The 20,915-nt window shown below is 36.7% G+C and overlaps 1 protein-coding gene across 4 annotated transcripts in view; it reads right to left on the minus strand.

Moving 5' to 3' along the window:
• PIP5K1B (phosphatidylinositol-4-phosphate 5-kinase type 1 beta) overlaps positions 1 to 20,915 on the minus strand; it is a 100,207-nt gene that overhangs the window by 63,663 nt on the left and 15,629 nt on the right. For 3 of the 4 annotated variants that reach the window (XR_014592543.1, XM_083884131.1, XM_083884129.1), the window contains exons 2-3: positions 3,059 to 3,141; positions 2,276 to 2,344 (exon numbers count right to left, since the gene is read on the minus strand). Coding sequence is in view for 3 of the 4 variants with exons in the window: in XM_083884129.1 (XP_083740255.1) it covers positions 2,276 to 2,344 (69 nt within the window). In the remaining variant the exon portion in view is untranslated. Of the gene's footprint in view, positions 1 to 2,275; positions 2,345 to 3,058; positions 3,142 to 8,623; positions 8,643 to 20,915 lie in introns of those variants that run through there. The other variant, XM_083884130.1, reaches the window with a different exon arrangement.

The following is a 20,915-nucleotide window of genomic DNA, read 5'->3' on the forward strand; positions in this document are numbered from 1 at the left end:
GCACAAGCCAACGTACTGATCTCTGCTTTTCTAAGCTGAGAGGCACAAGCTTCTACACCTTTATTATGTTAAAAAAAGGCAGTGGAAGTAAAGTCTCTAAACAATAAGAATAGGTTATGAAGCACTCTCTGACTTCGGCAGTAAATTAGTGTCTCGCCCAAGTGTTTCCACTGTGGTGAAGGGCAGCAGTGGATTGGAGCAGAAACTGCCCAAGTAGCTGAAAAAGCACCAGATGAGGAAACAAGCTCTTCTCCAGCCCAGACTTCTGGAGAAAGTGGCAGAGGAAGTCACAGGAAGGACTGTAAGTACTTTTTCAATCAAACCTAACAAGTGCAACTGGAGAATTGTAAATGCAACACCTGTGGGCAATTTAAGACAGGCAGCTTCTGGCTGCAAAATCCCCTTCCACAGAGCAAGATCTCTCTGTGTAACTTACCTAAAACCATAGAATTAAATGAGAAATGATATGCAATGCCTCTGATGAACATAAGTCCTACCAGGCTTACCCTATACTTCCAGACATATACTATTGATACCTCTGACATCCATTAAAAAAGGAACAATGTATATGGAATATCTAAAGGAGGTGAGGATCACAGATTCACAGTGCTTAGGTTGGTCTAAGGAATTTGGCTTAAGAAAAGAGAGACATTGTTAAAAGTGAGGCATCAGGCAAATATATGCTACCAGTTAGCTCTGCATGGATAAATTTTGAGGCCAAAATGAATTAATATCTTATTTAAAAGATTTATTATTTTATTATTTTAATTTAAAAATTAAAAGTTTAATGTAAAAATTAAGTTTAATATTTTCTTTTATTTTAATGTTTAAATATTTATTAAAATTATCACAAAAAGGAAGAGTATGATGATAATATTTGGTAATAATACTAAACTATTAGGGGCATATGCAGCACAGCATCTTGAACATAGAACAACTGAAGGTGTACTAATATGAAAAGGAAATAAATTGGCATAAGACACAACAACTGGAGTTTCTGGGTCAGAACTTGGGGGTGATAGTCACTGCAATCTGTCAGTGTGATGTGGCTGTGAATCCCAGGTCTTGTTAGAGATACTTCCAGTAGATACACAGTAGAATTTGTGCCATAGTGAGAAGATTTTACACAGCTTCTTCTGAAAGGTTGTGAATTTATAGTTGAAAAGGAACAGAGAAGAGTACGTGGGATAACCAGGGGAAATGGAAGTTACCTACAGCTACTACTAGTCTAGTCTAGCAACATAAACCTGCAGAAGTATTCACTTCTGGCACTGAACATTTCTTCCTTTCTCATACTAACTGTCAAGACAAATTTCAACTTCTATATTTTGAAGTCATCAGTTGGGAAATTTAAACTAACCTGTATTTAAAATATTATTTCCTTTCATTTCTGAGAAAACTATCTGGAATGCTAAGGCCACTGAGGTACTGGGAATGTAACTGCCAGGAAAAGGTGTGGGAAGAGAAATAGCTTATTAAACTCCTTGACTTTACCAGCAGTACTGTAAGCAACACCCAGAAATTAGAAACCCTAATCACTGTATGTACTGCAGAAGCATGAGGACCTCTGTGCTAGATTACAGAAACTGATTTAAAAACATAATCACCGTTTCTTTGAGGTGATCTGTCAAAAATTTTCAAATCTGGTAGCTAACAATTTGGTTGTCTAAATATATAAAGAAAAATATGCATTTATAGCTCATCTTAGTTATCAAAATTGTTAGTGGACCTGAATAATGCTGGTCACAGACAAGCAGTATCAGAAAAACAAAGCCCAAACTACTATCAGCAATACCTAAATGGATGATTGATGCATGCTCCTACATTAAATATGTCCTCTCCTAAACATCCTTTTTTGAAAAAATACTTAGCAAACAAATAGTGGTCTGTTTGGCAAAGTGCTAGAAAGGTGCTTTGCTTTTCAGGTTTGTAATCTAGACACATCATATAACATTCAAAGCATTTGGAAACTTAGTAAATTTCTTACAACAGTGTTTATGCCCAGAGATGTATCTGTTGCTGAGAGCAAAGAATTTCTATCCATCTAGCAAGATGGTATACTTCAAAGCTGGACTGAGCAAGTTTTAAATAGTCAGCTCTGCAGTAGATAGAAATACCTTATGATTTCACACACAGGATAAATTTCAAAAACCCCATGGAACGTGTCCCTTTTGTTCTTGGTTTTAGTCAGTTCTGAAATATATTCATATAGCAGGTCTGAATTACTGACATGAAGGGAAAAACATACAATAAAAACGCTGAAGGTTTTATTTACCTTTTTATATGTTTTCTCTTCATTTGGCTTTCCAGCAGTAACATCTCCATTTTCAGTAACAGACGACATCTGACAACAGAAGCTTAAGTTATGAAGAAAGTATTTGCTTTACAAAAGTAATTGTTCGGAAAAATCATATAATTTATTATCCAGTTTTGTTAAATTCAAACTTTTCAGAGGACAGCACACTACCAAGATCAGTGACATATCTAGGATATTCCTGTAAGTATTTTCCACACAGACTAAAAGGAGAGGCTTGGCCCAGGAATATGTCCAGCATATGACTGATTCTACATGACTCTGTTTCTTTTCCCCACACCAGTATGCAGTGAAATCTTCTCCTCAGCCTACTGCTTGAGATGTTCTTGAAAGGGCAAAACAATGAGGCTTGTGAGCCAGATATTCACTGGTATGTCTCAGCAGTCTAAGATCCTTGGCTGCATTAATATGCATATCTCCTTAGAGTAACAAGGAGATCACAGAATCACACTGAATTACAGAATATTCTGAGTTGAAGGGACCTACAAAAATCACTAAGTCCAATTATTAAGTGAATGGCCCGTGCAGGGATTGAATCCACCGTCTTGGCATTATTAGCATTGTGCCCTAACTATTTGACATTACATCTTATCACAGCTGTAAAGCCATTCTAGACTAAGAATAAACCACTAAGATAGAGATCACCTTGGTCAGACACTCCGAGTTTGTCTGCCAAAGGCAGAATGACATGGTTTAAAATAATTCTAGATTTTACTAATACTTCCACAACAGAATTATACTTACCCTTACAAAAAACAGGACAGGTCATCTGGAGCTGAGAGTGAAGATCAAGCCATTCATTGGTGGTGTTAAATGTTTTCCACAACCTATTATTAGAAAAATCTGTCATCACCATGCCTTTAAAAATTTCTGTCTCACAGACTAGCTGTAGATTTCCTTTTACTACTATTCTTCAGTCCCAGCAAGCATTCAGCTACAAGAGATGCTTTTCAAGAATCATGTCAAATAACTTGGTTAGTATACCTAGAACTTACTGTACTTAGAACATACTATAACTTGGTGAATACACTTAGAAACTAGCTGTATTACACAGGAAGGAATCAGTTCAGAGTCATTCCTTTTTGCCCTAGATATTTCACCCCTGTGGCACAAGCAACTCTTCAATAAAACATGTATGTAGAGCAATACACATACATGCTCTGGAGTGCTGTGTAATTACATGTTTAATCTTGTAGCTTTATAATATCCAATCACTTATAAGAAATAGCTGTGACGACTTGGAAGACAGCACATTGAAATGTCACAGATAACAAATAAAAAAAAAATCTCATGATACCACAACTGAGAGGAAAATCTCATTTTGTCCTTAAGCAGTACAAATAGCATCTTGTACAAAACTAAAAAATTGGTTTTAAAAAAGAATTCTCAGGCCTCATTCACTGCTTTTAATTTTCCATTAATCTGAAGAGTATACTCAACACTACCAAAGGACCTTTTAATAAAAGGCTTAAAAACTCCTCTTCCTTTTCTTTGGAGAAGTAACTGAGCCTGAGTAAAAAAACAAACAAAACAAAACAAAACAAAAAACTGGAGTTTCTGAGAAGAAAATAATGCCTCCTTAGAAAAACACACTTCTCACTTCTTACATTACATCAGTATTTTCCTCCTGCAGCTAACTGCATTCTTCATTGTAGCCTCTATACAGGTAATGTTTCTTAATCAGTAATTCCTTCATTTGGATGTGCATTAGCAGTCTCCTATACATTGAACTCCTACTTAAAGGCAACAACTTCGTTTTTATAGCTTTTAAAATTGTATGTCATTCATCTCACTGACTTGTATTCACACATTTAATATTAACATTCACCCATGCTTACAACTCTATCAGTACACAAACAAAGGCATCAAGAACTTGCCAAAATAGCTTTTTTAGGAAAACAAATGTCATTTTCATCACTATAGAAGACTTTCAAATAACTGATTGCTGAGTTAAAACACCAATCCCCAGCCAGCTGTTGTTCTCCACATAACTTCTAAGACTATTGATACAACATGATCTAGACACAAAACTTCCGAAATTATGAGCACACATACTCAGCAAAAGCCAAATATAAATGCAACATGGGAGCTTTCTTTCAGTAAGTTAGTTGAAGAAAACACTCATGCTAGACATGGGAGAAAAGCTTGGTTTTTTCCCAACATAGACAGACAAATTATTCAATAACTCTTCACTCATGTGATAATATACCTCTGCAATGCTAGGAATGATAGGAAAACAGACAATGAGAGACCAAGTTCAGTAATTACCAAGTATAAAAACTCATACACCATAAAGAAGTTAAATTTTTCCTGTATGTGTCAGTTTCTTTCCTAAAGGCTTCTAGAGTAGAATTATTTTAGTTCTAATCTTTTGAGAAACAGAACACACAGCTTTATCTTAACTATGGTTGTGTTAACTTTCAAAATCTGTGCTGTGACAACCATGTCTTGTTTCATGCTACAATTTTTTTTTGCAAAACAAGTATTACTTTGTGTGTTTTCTTCCCACCCTAGAGCTACTGAAGTGGCTCATGGTGTCTTTTCACATGCTTTATAATACACAGAGCAACAGCTACTGTCTCAGTTCTGTTGAAGTTTAACAACTCAAAGACAGGCCACAACTTACAGTCTTGGACTCACTTCCAGGCTAAGGTACAACTATTTGGTTTTTTGTTACCATAGCAGGAAACTACTGTAGCTAAAGCACTGAATCTCTGTCTGTACCTGACAAAGGAAAAGCTCACAATAAAGTAAGACATGGAGTAGGGGTGGGTAGAGGAAGAAAACATTTAGTTTCAAAAATATTGTAGTGTGCTGACTTTGGCTGGGAAAAAGTTAATTTTCTTCACAGTTGCTAGTGTGGGGTTATGTTTTAGATTTGTGCTGGAAACAGTATTGATAATCCAGGGATGTTTTCTACTCTTGAATTGTGCTTACACAGCATCAAGGCCTTTTCTGCAGCCTTGCTGCACCAAGGCCTTGCTGCGCCCTGCCAGGGGGTGGGCTGGGGATGCACAAGGAGCTGGGGGAGGGCACAGCAGGGACAGATGAACACAGCTAACCAAAGGGAGACCCAGAGCATATGGTATTATGCACAACATATAGCTGGGGAAAGAAGGAAGGGAGGATGGACAAAGTGACTGTGTTTTCCTTCCCAAGTCATCACTAGTTGTGATGGGACCCTGCTTTCCCATTTTTTAGGAATGGCTGAACACCTTCCTGCCCATGGGAAATGGTGCATGAATTCCTTGTTTTGCTTTGCTTGCATGCACAGCTTTTGAATTACCTGTTAAACAGTCTTTATCTCTACCCCTGAGTTTTCTCACTTTTACCCTATTGATTCCCTCCCCCATTCTATCAAGGGATTGAGAGTGAGCCAGTGTGTGGGGCTCAGTGGCTGGCTGGGCTTAAACCATGAGTGAAAGATGGCTGTAAAGATCTCCCCTTTAGCTCCCTAGATGCTATCCTAACTGATGACAAAGAAAGAGAAACATTAAGGTACAGTAGGAATTTAAAGAGTATTTTTGCCAAATACTCTTGAACACCTTACAAACCTTATGTGTAACAAAAACTACTGTGACATGTACAGTTCTTGAAACACAAGCTTACAGCCTTCAGTTCCAGGCTTCTGCTCTGAAAACCTCCTAGTACTAAATGCAGACTTTAAAAATCACATCTATTCAATTTATGCTTCAGGAAGAAAAAACCCAAAGTGTTTCACAGTTTTGTTTCTCACACTAGAATCACAGAACCACATGCTTCTCAACTAACACAAACTGCAATTTCCATCACTCTAGGGGAAAAGTGCCATATGCATTTTCCCCTAGTGCTACAGGGACACCTTTTTAATTTCCCTGATCAGCCAGAAGCCCATCATGTCAACACCACTCTGCCTACCACATAGCTGGCATTTTGAGAACTGAGATGACAGTCAGCAAATGGGAGCTTCCAACCCAGCTTTGATTTCTTGTTCTTGAATTTTTAATTCCGTGTTCCTTATATAGCCAAAATCTATCTTTTACTAACAGCATAAGGTATTAATTTATCCAGATTATAAATAACTATCTGTTTTTACACAGCCTCAGTTGCTGAGGCCTTGCTCACATGAATAAGTATTGGTACTTACACCTGAATGGCATCTCAGCTCTATTTCAAGTTAACTTTAGAACTGCCAATGACTTCAGTGAAAGCCATCAGCCATGAAAAATGCTCTTGCTAGATTCATATAGGCCCATGCATTATTAGTTTTTTCAACCAAAAATCAGTTCTGCCAGTTCTGCTTTTTTTCCATTACCATGAAATATTTTTTTTTTGAGAATGGATTTTTTAGCAAATTTAGATAATTTCCTTAAACGAATCCTTTTTTGAAAACACTAATAAAACATGCTGTTGAGGAATCACACTCCAAATAACAGCCATGTACCTTTTCACTACATATACTGCCTTGTTCCGATTGATAGTTAAAAACTGAAATATTCTTCCTTGCTTTTAAAACAGACATATCCCTGGGTGTACTGCTGTAAGGCTTCTGCAGTGAGTTAGAAACATCATGCAAAAGAAAACATATTTATAACTTCTCACAGGGGTAATCTTTAATTTTAAATATGAGGAGTAAAAAGCAAGACAAAACAAGATTAAATGAAATTTTAAAATTTCCAGTGGGTGGAAGGAGAATACTAGAAATTAAAGAATACAAGAAACAATGTTTAATATTAATAATATACAAATAAAATAGACAGTATGGTGCAGAGTTTTCAGTCTGAAATATAAATGCATTTTCAGGAAACATTTTGGGGTTTTTTGGCAAGTGAATGCATTGGGGTGGAATACACAATTTTGGACTCAATCCACAAACTTCATTCTCATAGTTCTGTGCATTTCAGATTACCTATTTTTTTAGCTGTTTCCTAATCCTTGAACAGTTCTCTCTTGCCAGGAGGACACAAAATCCTCAGAATATGGCAGGTGACTTCTCAGAAAAGCATGAAGAAACTTATATAAATTCATATCAATGATACTAACTCAGAACCAGACAAAAAAAGATTATCAGAATACTAACTTTAGCTGTCCTAAGTAACTGGGAGTTTACACACCAAGACTGTATTCTCTTTTGATCCCAGTAGTTTGTCAGCACAACATGTAAGGATGTAAGGATGTTGACAAGAATTTCTAGTCCTACAAACAGTATTTATACTGAATTCCATTAAAAAGAATCATCAGGTCAAATTCCTTCATAGCTCCTGTCTCCACTGTTACCACTTTGAAGAAACATCCTCTAATACAACTATGAAAACCACAGTCATTTCATTCTTGCAGAACTCTTTTTTACTGATCAGATTTGTCCAGACATTTTTTCCTTATGGCAGCTGTGAGAGTAGCTTTTGGAGTCAGTTCTTGAACTCACTAAAAGGACTTGCAGATCTATAAGGCAGCATTCTTCCACCAAACCACATTGGGGATTCAGTGATACACTGCCAGATTTCAGCTCTAGTGTGAAGCTGAAGACATTTGTTACACAAAATTTTGCCAGATGGGGCAAATCTTCTAAGCTAAAAATGCCCTGCGGTGGAGGAAATCCATGAACACATATTCATTAATGAAAAGCTACTCTTTTCATACTTGTTCTCTTGTGTTTCCCGCACCTCGAGTTCAAGTACCCAAAACCCATTCACGGTATTTTTGGAGCTACCTGAAGGCAGGTCCAAGATCAAAAGGCACTATTAAAGCTAACTCCTCTACTTCTTTGAAATTAGAAAGACCTGAGTTCATGCCTTCTTAGGCACTGAACAAATTTCCCTTGCAGGTGATGCATTTATAAAGTCTCCCTCCTGTCTGGATTCTCTGCCAACTAATAAAATATACACAACAGCACTGGATTTCCAAATTAGATCTCATCTTATCTTGTTTATTATTCCATGAATCTTCCTGGTACTCTGGACCATTGACAAACTTAGGTCAATCAAAACGGTGAATAGTTTTTTTCCTAACCTCTCCAGTAGAATTTGATCAGAAGGATTATTTATCAGATTATTTGTAAATGAAGGGAGTTGGGACACAAAAAACATTCTCTGACATACAAAAATTGCCTACATGTATCTTGTTTCCACACAAAATCCAACTAAAGATATCAGCATACTATCAGCACTATTTTCAGAAGGCTCAAGAGGCAAATGACTTGTTAGCTTCAGGCGAACAGTCAGACTTACATTAGTTTTATTATATTTTAGCTTCTTAAAGGAGCTTTTCTCCATGCTTAAAATAGTGCTAACTATAATTTTCATAGTTTAATTGTCTTCCTTCTGAGCTTACCAGACAATGAAGTGTGATGTTTAGGAACCTGCAAGCATTGCTAGGCAGAGTGCCAACGCACAGATCTAAACAAGTGAAAGGAAGCATAATTTAATGCAGAGTGGTAAAAGGAGCAACACATTAAAGATCTGACAGCTTTCTCAACAGTCATCACAAGTTAACCCTCTCTCCAAAAACCTTATGTCTTTTATGTCAGAGAACATTTTTTATACCTGAGTGCTTGGGCAGTTACATAGCCGTCAAATAAAAATTGAGGTAATGCATGTAGTCATTCAGTTACAAGAAAAAGTATATATACAATTCATGTCATTCTCTCTCTCTCTCTGTATATATATGTATATATATATATATATGTATATAAAAAAAAATCCTAGACACTAGTTTATGGAATATATTCACTTTGTACCAGAAGGACACATGGATATCTAAGATCAAACCTGGATGCTTTCATATCTGAAACATCTGAGAAGTAAAATATAATATATATTTTTAAACTGATGTATCCTGACAATGAAGTAAATGTTTACATGTTGCAATGGACTCAATAATCATTTAAAAGTCATTAAAAGCTTCAAATCTGAAAAAAATCAGAATGAAAATCTGAGAGTGTTTAATCCACCCAATCCCTGTAATGCCTGTCAGCATAATAAACCTCTACTATCAACTGCTGTGACTTCCACTCTTCACAGAAGTACTGAAAGATCTCTTATGCCTTTCCAGGCAATACTCCAAAAGTAGAGCAAACTTTTTACTGCATTATAAATACCATTGATTTATGCCACTAAAAAAGTAATTTTAAAAAATCTATCTTTTCTGTCTATCTGGCAGTGGGAAAAAAATGTCATATGAATTTTAAAAAGAAGGGGGGAAAAGTAAAGAAAAACCCTGAACAATTAGGTTTGAAACCTTGTCAAGATCTCCCAACCCACAACTGATTACAGAAGTTTTAAGGGTGACTGAAAGTAAAATATATGTAAAATTTCTGATAGTACTATTGTTGCACTTGTGAAAACTGGAAAATGCTGTTCTTGTTAATTGATGCTGGATGAACATTTCAGAGAGTATACCTAAAAAAAGCAGATCAGAAATTGTGTAGTCTGTGATGCCTAACAAAAAAAAGCCAAACAATCCACAAAAAAAAAAAAAAAAAAAAAAAAAAAAAAAAAAAAAAAAAAAGAAGCCCTGATTAGTCTATCTGATTTCTTTTTTATTTTGCTCAAAAATAATGAGATGAAAATCAGAAGTAGTGAATTCAATCAAAGTGATGAAATTCACAAATAAAATAAAAGGGAAAAAAATCTGATCTTCCTCCTGGTCTTTGTAATACTGTCAGGCCAGCACAAATGCTACAGAGAAAGCAGCAAGCAAAAACCAACACAAAACTGCCATTTAGACTGTTCATCTACTTTAAGTCATGTCAGCTGTTCACACCACCTTTATTTACCTAGCTTTAATAACACGCATTAGTTTCAGTGACCTGCCAGATCTTTTCGTCTCTCAGCAACTAATCTGAGCACAATGCTGAGATTTCTACAGTTGCCCTCCCCTCAGTTTCAGGAATATGGCACAGTACTTGTGTGTCTTTTCAAAATGTCGTAATAGGAGTTATTTTTTTTTTCTTAGTTTGCTGGCTGGATTTAAAAAGTAACTTATCATAATATTCATACTATTAAAAACATATGTTCATATTGTAATGCTTTGATTTACTGCAAGAAAGGTCAGGTCATCTATCTTCCTCCTTTAGCTTTCAGTTGGAGGAAAAAAAATAAAATGTAGGACTTCAAAAAATACCACCTCCATCACAGTTTACAAATACTCAGAATACATCTGATTACCCAGAAGATTTGACGACCTACAAGAGTCCCTTCCTCTTCCATTTAAAGTGGTAGTTAGTGCACTAACCTGTTCTTCAAGGTGAAACACACTACCATTGTATTATCCAAGGTCACAGAAACAGCCACAACAACATCACAAACTATAGCTACAAATCATATCCTTAATTTCAAAAATAATCTGCTGTGATTCTTTAAGATGGAAACTTTTTTGCAACAATGCAAATAAAACTGAAAATTCATTGAAGAATCCAGAGTGTAGAAGTCCTTGGAAACATAGCATACTGTGCTCCTTCAACAAAGCACATAGATTTTCATTTCTGTATTTTGTGAATTCTGCATGTGACGGATTACTTTCAAGGAAGATGTGTGTTGAGCTTTGTTCCCTTTCCACGAATTTCCAAATTCAGGGCTTCATTCCAATGGCCTCAAATCTATCTCACTCCTCTAGTCCCTATTAGCCCACTTAACATTTACTGTCAACTATTGTGCCTTCTGCTCTCCCTCGACGCACATAAAGATCTCTTACGTCTTGCCAAACACCACCCGTAAAAGCAGAGCAAACTTTCTACTGTGTACTAGATGGTGTTGATATCTTAATAACTAAGGCACTTTTCCAAATCAGTGACCTCAGATCAGCAATCAGAAAGAATAAACATTTGATCTCTGACATAACTGACGTCACTTTGTATATCTTGCAGAAACTGTAAAGGGAGGGCCTGTTAACAAAGTGAAAAGGTCCCATTAACTTCTCATTAATTTGTAGCAGTCTGAAAGTATACAAAGCAGAAAGAACTATTTGTACATAGCCAAAGAAGACTTCCCAATTGCTATTTATATTTTCACAATTCTGCTTTCATGTGCAGTACTTACAAACAGTGCTTTTTAGAAGACTTAGCAAGCTTTCTATAAGCCATTTGGAATTACAAATTAATAAAAATTGTCAAGATGTGGTTTTCTTTGAAGCAACTGAAAGAATGGAACATCTGCATGCTACATACAACAGTATGCAATATAAGTTAGGGTAGTACCACACTGAAGGGCATAGATTTGGCAAAGGCCAGAATCAGAGTTCTGCTCCTTTACTTTCGCGACTTTGATATGGCAATGGACTATTGTTACTAACATATACCAGATACTGCACTTCGAGATAAAACCACCAAAAAATGCTGTCCAAGAAAATACTGCAATGCGCTGAGACAAATGGTTGATATGGAAAATAAAAGGCACAAGGAGAGTGAAAATTATTCTACATTTGTCTTTGATGATACATGCAGAATAGAGTGACAGGGATCACGTAGCACTGCGGTCATGATTTTTTGAAAGGAAAGCACAGCTAGCTGCTTTTGCCATATAAGCAGCAGGTAAGAACCACAGGGAATGAAATCTCATGTATGGCAAAAAGGAGATCAGTCAAAGTGTCAATTTCGAAAGGAATGACACAAACAGAGATGCAAACAATCCCACCTTGCTGGATGGAGAATAGATATAAAAGAGGAATTTGGTCAACCCAAAAGCTTTAGTAACCTGAAACTCCAGAAATACCCATTTGAGAAAAGAAAAGTAGATCAAATGGAGTTAGAGAAGATTAAGTATAAAAAAGAATAGACTGAGCATGCAAGTTAAAAAGCAGAAAAGCACAGGACAAGTTACTTTGATAAGAAATATGTTTGTAACAACAAGAACTTCACAATAGCTGTACTGTTCTACTTTAAAACCTATATCTTTTTACTCAGCCACATTTTTCCACCTCAAAAGGAGGTTAACCACACTCAAAACTGCTATGCAAAGGTAACTTTACAACAGAGGCAAGTATAAAAAATGGTAATAGGAATTTGCTTTAAAGAACATTGAGACTTTTGGTTGAACAACATAAAAACGCTGTGCCTAAAATAATTTGCATGCACTAAACGGTGGCATAATTTGTGCAGGAAACCCATAAATTATACACTATTGGGAATTATTTAGGCCATTTGCATATTAGCATGTAGTTATTTACAACAGAGTTTACAGAAGCAAATGTCATGGAAACACTGAACTCAATGCACAAGTGGATTATTATGATAGTTCTCTATGTTTTCTTTCCTAGGTCCTGTGAGCATAACTTTTGTACATATAGCTTTTAATGAATGCTAGCTAAATTAAGACGTCCAGCAGTTAAATTATCTAAGAAATTAAAGTATTTTAAAATCCCATTTATGTCTCCAGTTGAGAGCCATTCTATACAGCTGCAAACAGACAGCTGAAGAGTGGGAGAGATTACTCTGGAGGATGTGCCAGGTAATATTTGAGATTCTTTTGATAGATTAGACAACTGTTTAAAAAGTAGTTGATAATATCTTAAAGGAAAGAAAAGATCTGGTTACTGCCACAACTCTTCCTGCTTTCCATTGAATCACTATGTATTACTCAAACTGAACATCTGCAACAATTTCAGCTAGTCCAAGATAGAGTTACTGTGGTCCGGTCTTTCAAGCATGCATTTGATAGCAGCGTTATTATGTACCAGTGCTACTCCTGCCCCAAGAGAACTCATCTAGACAATTTAACTAAGAAAAAAAGTAACCTACCAATAAAGATTAACTATAATCAAACTCCTTACAACACCTTTGTTATAGTCATCCCTAAGATCAAAAAGAAACTTGGGAAGGAATGAGGAAGATAATAAAAACTGTTAGACCTTTGATTCACAATGGAGGAGAGACCAATTGCCTTGGCTGTTGCAATCATTCACAGACTTTTGCATAACTTCAGAGTCACCACTTCACTAGTGATAATACCAGGAAACAAGACTGAGAAACAGATGGAAAGAAGCAGTGCCCAATGGGCCATGTAACAGGACCCAAACTGAGTTCAACTTTAGCTTGAGGGAAATAGAAATGCATGGCTAAGGTTAGGTTCCCAAATGTATATTCATACAGCAACTTGTATTTCAGGTGTCTAGCTTGTGTGAAAAATAAGGTCACTCAAGAATGGGGATAGAAGAATGACGTAAGCACCAAATTCAAAAGTTGAATATAAATTCAAGATAAGAGATACTCTAAGTTATTCTACTGAGTAACAAAATTGATTAAAACAAATTAACCCCCCACATACAATTTTCCTTCAGGAAAGCTAAAACTGTAATAAGTAGAAGTTTTCGTCAGACCCCTACAATTTCATTTTGGTTAGCATTTAATAGAAAGCTCACTTTATTCTTGAGAAGGATTTGAAAAAACTGTTTTATACCAGCCTCAACAGAGAACAAATCCTACATAATCAAAAGTCTTTTGATTAAATTAAGAGTTCTCAGTTTCCTATAGAGCAGATGTTCCTCAGACACATTTCTGAAATCACTCACAAAGCTATAGAAAAGGAAACTATTATCCCATTCTATGAAATGCCCTATAAAGCACAAAAGCTGGAGTCTTCTTGGTTTAAAAGAGCTTTCTAACGTATTTCTATTTAAACCACAGAGAAAGCTTCATGGAAGAAAACAACTATTTCAAAACCTGCATAGGACAAAAAAAAAAAATCAAAAAACATAATTAATAAAATAACAATTTTCTGAAACCAGTTCAGTAAAGAACTGCTCAGCATGTAAAGAAATAATGCCATTTGTCAGAGTTCCTATCATCAAACAGGACAGATATTTTACAGCCACTAGGGTTTAACTGCAATATGGGAACCAAAAGAACTGTCAGAATTTTTATGAAGTTATTCCATTCTCTCACTGGAATTCTCACTGGCGGCTTAAATGTAAAGGTTACTACTGCCCTTATAAAGAGCCATATATTCATGTCGGTGCCAAGACAATTTTTTACAGTTTCTTTTGTATACCTTTTATATAACTTTTATGCATCCTCAGTATTCTTAGCATACATACTTGTAATTCCTTAAGTCTGATAACTTAGTATAGTCCTAGTATTCTGTTAGGCCAGAAGACCAAACATCCTTAAGGCATCGCAGCTGGAAGCCGGAAAACCCTACACTATCTTGGGAAAACCAGGTCCTCCCTACAACATATCCTGTAAACTAGAGATTTGGCCCATCCAGGGGGGAACTCCACGGATGAGGGAATATCATGCCATTCATCCAGGCCTCCTATTGGGCCATCCTTGTTAGATATGCTAATTTGTAAGATCTACAATCTGTATATGCGATCTATTGCGTGGGTGCATTGCGGTGCATTCCATCTAGGCAAAGTGGTGCACCAATAAGGATCCTTATTAAAATAACAAGGCAAAAAACCCTTATCTCTTAACCATATCTGGCTCTCAATTTTTTAAGACCAGAAAAAGGCATCAGTGTTGTCCAAGCCATGTCTTGGATGAAGAGATCAGAATGGGCAAGTGACTACTTCTTTTTCCTGACAGTATGCTTTGGCACTCAGCTCAATTATGAGCATATCTCCACTGTCATATACAAATCCAAACCACATCAACACACATACCTACCCTACTGACATCAAGCAACATGAGGTGTATCTTGGTAAGAAACATGCATAGTTATTTTAAAGTATGGACACCTAGTCACAGAATTTTAACATGGCAATACAAATGTTTTCAAATAGATATTTCCAGCCAAATGACATAAGCAAATTGTTTTCCAGCAGCCTTTCACTTGCCAAACCAAATTGAAAATCCTGTCCCTGAACAATTTTGGCAGCAAGAAAGTAAAATGAACTCATTACTAGATGTTTTTGCCAGTTCTGAAACACTCTATTATTATTCAGATGTTGTTTATACTCCATATATAGTTGCAGCATTTTGAACATTTTGTATTAAAAAGTGCAAGTTAACAAACAACATAGAAGCATCACCACAATCTCCTTCCCCAGGAACTTCTTTGCAAATGACTAGCTGGATTTTTTCAAATAACCTAGCTGGAAATATAGGAAAATTCAAAATTTTAAGCTATCATTGTAAGTAAAGAACATATTTGCACATAAATTAGCCTTTTCAATTCAAAAATGTCCATGTACTTGTGAACCTGACTTAAAAAGAAGACAGCAACAGTAAGCAGTGGGTGATAACTCTGTAGAAGAGCTGTATAAAACCTGACACTAGAACCTGTAAGCACTTCCAAGAAAATGAGTGTGAGTTTTCCCACAAATCAAAAGGTCACTCAATTCTTGAGAGGCTTAAATAAGAATCTCCTTCCTTCACACAAAAGTCCTTTGAAACAATATCTCTATCTCTCACTGCTTCATTATAATTTGGTTGGAGGCATCATTATAATTAGGTTAGAAAAGACATCCAGTATTATCTGTAAGTCAGTTAACAGCCCACACCGTAGTTTTCAAAAGGTAAAAAATACAGCTTTCAGCATTTAGAAAGAAAAAACCCACACCAATTATCAGAGTTTTTGCTCAATGTATATTGTTTTATGAATTGTTAACTAGAAAAAGAACAAGATTCTGACAAGAATGGCTACGAATATTATAAAGATTCCATAGACTGAAATGAAAAAACCTCAACAACTCAGTCAATGCGTTCTCCCAGGAACCAAGTGTTCCTACAATTTAAGGTGTACAATGCAATAGCCTATTTTATTATATTCCTTACCTGGCATTAATTTGCTGGAACATCTAATTAAATAAATTAAATATGTTTTTCAGCCCATGATTTTACTGGCTACTGGATTGGGGGTTTTTAGTCTGAGACAACAAAGATCAGTATGCTCAACCAAACATATTTTAAATATATTTGCAGAAAATTGCCGTTCAAGAGTTGTTGTTAACAATGTGGAGCCCCTGAACCTCTCTGTTTTCTATCTTGTTCCTGGGAAGAAGGAGCCTGATGATTAGCTATGCAAGAGAAAAGTGATATTCTTTAAAATTTCATTCTAGGTGGCAATGCTTTTACTTTATAAAAATTAACTGGTCTTTAGTTTTGCTTGCAATATGGCAGCATTATAAGTGCACTGATCTGTAGCCCAGCATTAGTAACTAAGGACTGCCAAATAAAGGGCAAGAATACTGTGAGACAAGAGCCAGCCAGACAACCCTGACTGCTTACCCTTCATCATCATTCTAGCAGCAAAGATAGCCAGAGAGCAGACAGATGGTCCCTTCACTGCAGGAACAGGTCGTCACAAAAATGGTGATGGTGGCATGAACAATTTTCTTGCAGAGCACGATATTACTCAAATGGTTGTAAAAGGCAGCCATTAGGTTAAAAAAACCTTTAGTTCTAGATCAGCTAAAAACCTTTGCTGAGGTTTATCAGCTCTGGCTGGTGTGTGTGTCTGTGTGCGAGTTAGAGCATGCACACGCAAAAGCAACAGAGAGGAAGGCTAGACATTAAAAGGCCTCACAAGGCCAGTCTGAAGGTGTAATCACATTAAAAAAGGCTGCTGTTAACAAGCAGTGACTAATACCAGTCTGGCATAAAAGCTGAAGAAAACAGGCCATTATCCATACCTCACTTCAAAGCAAATGATTTTTAGTAAAAAACACTGGTTTGGAGATACAGGTCTGAGCTTGCAGGTTTTTTTGAGAAAATGAAGGAGTTGCTAGGTGATGGTGAAGTAAGGCTATGACAGAAAAAGATGCACAGACAACACAGCAGCAGATGGTAAATCCACCTTCCCTCAGAGGGGTAAGGTGGTAGTCAAGCATTATTTTTTTGGTAGATGCTTCTCTTGGGAGTTTCTTCAAATTGTAGCAAAAATGGTGTGTTTTTCTAATTAACCTAACTAATTAGAAAAATTAATTTTATAACTAATCCTTGATATCTACCAAAAATGCTGGCAGACATTTACAGTAGGTGCCCATTTTCATACACCTGTCTCTGAAAAACCTCTTGCATGAGTGGGCCTAGCAGGTCACAAACTTGGGTTTGGAGGGGTCTCCTTCCATAACACTGAGTTACAGGCAGCACAGATACTCTGCATAACAAATACAGCCCCCAAGAACTGACATGTATCAGGTTGGGGGGACAGAAGAGGAATCTCCAGGGGCATTTCATACCAGCATGGTATGCATCTCTGTGAGAGTATATACCTTTCTTTGCTCAGAAATTAGACAAGGCTCCTGGAAGTCCCTCTCTCTGTCTTTCACTTTGTTTCCTTTGCACTATTTCTGTCCTCACAGCAAGAAGAAAAGTAAATCTAGCTAAAAAGCATTCTTTCTTTCACTTTGAAGACTTTTATACACGAAACAGACAAGAAGGGTGCAAGTGAGCACAGGACCAATTTGGGAGGGGAAAAACAGTAAAAACAAAGAGCGAAAAAGGCAAGAAGGGAAGAAAGGAATCTCACTCAAAAAGAGATTGTGCACAACTGAACTGGGAAGAAAGGAGGAATGGAAAGCAGGAGCAGATGAAGAGCAAGGGAACCAAAGTAGAAGGAAAATACATTTTAACAGGAAACACATGCATGGGAAATTATTTCTGCTTTGGTCTGCTAGAAACAGACCTTTGGTGTCATTAAATTTGTATGGTCAAAAGGATACTGAGGGAAGAGAAAAACTTATTTAAGAAGTAAAGAAAGAGCTGATAGTTACATTGAAAGAAAGAGAGCAAAGAAAACAAACTCTTTTCGTTTCTTTTATTAAGGGGGGGTGGGGAAAGGCAAAACCCCCCCAGCATATTTTAATGCATCTTTGTGAGGAATACATCAAGTACAGCAATATTTGCAGATGAACTAATCTGAACTACTAACTTTATGCATAGCTTTCGCTAAAACAAAAGCAACAATACATATTGAAAAATTCAGGAAGATATTAAACACTGCTTTTACTACTGTACATGCTGTCAATATTGGGAAACATCCCAATCCTGAATGGTTATTTCAAATATACTGATTTTTAGTAGAGCTGCTGGTAAAGCATATTTTAAAACCCAGTCAGGCAACTAAGATTGAATAACTGTTCACATTTATTATGACTCTCCAAATGGTATTATTCCAAGCAGAACAGACACATCTGGAAGTCTAGGTGTGCACTGATACAGCATAATTACATTTATATATTCTCTGTTTGGATAATTTGATGGTTACAAAAGCAACCTCTGAACTAAGGGAAGCAGTCAAAGGAGTAAGATATGAACCTCTACTTGACAAAAGTTCTGTGTTGCACTGTTATTGCAAATACATAAGTTTCAATTTCTCTCCAACCTCTGTTACCAGGGTCCAAAATTATTCTCATGGGGATGAGAAGCCCCATCACAATAAAGCAGAAAAGGTTTGAGTGAGTGAAGTTACCTCTGCAATACTGGGGTTTTTTTATATTTTTATAACAGAGAGCCTTTACCATGGGCACCTACTGATCATATATCCTTTCTTTTCCTCTGTCAATTGTACAACACAAAAGAGATCACAAATTAAAGAAAACAGAAAATGCAAACGTTGTATGCATAGGTTTTTCTTCCCTATCACATACAAGCTTAACTATAGACCCTGAGGTGTAAACACAGGCTATCACTACTGTGATTTATATCTCATGGCCACAATTGCAGCAAAGCACATTCATGCATGAATTTCAGTTTAGTAGTTTATAGGATCATAAAATGGCTTGGGTTGGAAGACATCCTAAAGATCATGTTGTTCCAACTCCACAGGCATGTCACCTTTCTGTAGGCCAGGTAACTTAGAGCCCCATCTAACGTGACCTTGAACACTGACAGGGATGTGACATTCACAAATTCTCTGGGCAACCCATTCCAGTGTCCCATCACCCACATAGTAAAGAATTTCTTCCTAATATCTAATCTATCTTCTCCCAGTTTAAAGCCATTAGCCTTTGCCCTTGTCAGTACACGGCCTTGTCAAAAGTCCTCACTAGTTTTCTTGTAGGTCCCCTTCAGGTCCCCATCTACTGGAAGATGCAATAAGGTACCTCTGGAGCCTTCTCTTCATCAAGCTGAAAAATCCCAACTCTCCCAGCTCATCTTTACAGGATAGGTGCTCCAGTCCGCTACTTGCCTTGGTTGTGTTCACAGCAGTCTGGATAGGGAAAGTGTTGTCCTCCTACTTCTGTATTGACACAGGTTATTTGTATACAAACAAAATACTTCATATGAAAGTGTTTCTATGACTGAAAGCTCTTTGCATTCTCTCACTCCTATATTCATCCTATACCAGCAGAACTAATCTGTGTATGCTTTATTGAAGCAGAGAAGGAGTCTGCCTATTGTTTTTTTTCACAGACCTCAGTCTCATGGTGTCTGTTGCAAGGTGTAAACATGAAGCACCACAATCAACATGCAGTGCCTGAGGCCTCTGTTTCTTATCCCACAGAAGAGGAGACACCCTACAGAGGCCTGAATTTTTCACACACTGCATCATCCTGGACATGATGACATGATTACTAGCTACAGATATGTCATTCATCAGGTTTGTTCCTTTGTGACCTCTGTGTAATTGGTAAAAAAATATTTTTTAACATCTGGACTATCTTTGTGATTTCAAATGATCTACAGTCCTGCTAGACATTTTCTAGTTTAATTTCCAAATTTCACCATTAAGTATACTAATGCTCTTTGGATAGCTTGAAACACGTTCTTCTCATTTTGCAGCTTGTTGTTATATAATTCTTAACAGGAATATACATATTTAATAATAAGGGAAAAAATACTGCATGATTCCCCCCCACACCAACACCTTGTGTCGAAAGAAATTTATTAATATTTTTGAACATGAAGACATTCCATAAATACATTCCAAGTAGGCCTTTTGCAGAACACACCATTTTATCAGTGTTAAATTTGAGATACAAGTCCAAGGGCTGCCTTTGCAGCTCATTAAATCAATGATATTTTGACAGTATGATGTAGTAGGTGTGCTCCTACACGAGAAAACTTCACCACTACCTTCTCGCACTATAACTTTGTCACATTCTCCCAATATAGCTTCCTGCTATCACTTGGCACCATGCACACTATTTCCACTGGCCTGTAATATTTTTAAAAATGCAATGATAATGCCAAGACTGACTAAGGTGCACATCTACTCCCCTGAGGTGCGTTTCTGGACAACATTTATAAAATAACTAGGAACAATTTTCAGTATCACAAGAAATAGATCAAAAATAAGAGAAGCAAGTTGTTTCTGGAATAGTGTGTTTCCTGTACTTCCTGCATTACTATGGCCTTAGGGAAATTGCTTTGATGCTTGGCTGCTTGCAGAAGCTGGTCCTGTTTCGGTGGGGTTTTTTGTGTTATTTTTTGTTTTGTTGGTTTTTTTTTTTGGTGGGGGGGGGTTGTTTGGTTGGTTGGGGGTTTTGTTGTGGGGTTTTTTTTGTTTGTTGGTTTGTTTGTTTGTTTTAAAGGTGGAAGTACTTGTGTCACAAAATGGAGGACAAAACCTCCACCTCTACTGCAGCAGCTTCAGAAGTAACCTCATAGAACTGGAACAGCAAAACTGATCCTAAGGAAACAACAGCATACCACTTTGTTAGTAAATGCACATCTTAGTTTTGTTGCATTACTTATTAAGAACACAAAGAGGTACAAATCCAGTGTCTTCTAGTCTGACAAAAT

The sequence above is a fragment of the Zosterops lateralis genome (assembly GCF_965231275.1).
Source record: "Zosterops lateralis genome assembly, chromosome: Z".
In the NCBI taxonomy this organism is placed as follows: domain Eukaryota; kingdom Metazoa; phylum Chordata; class Aves; order Passeriformes; family Zosteropidae; genus Zosterops; species Zosterops lateralis.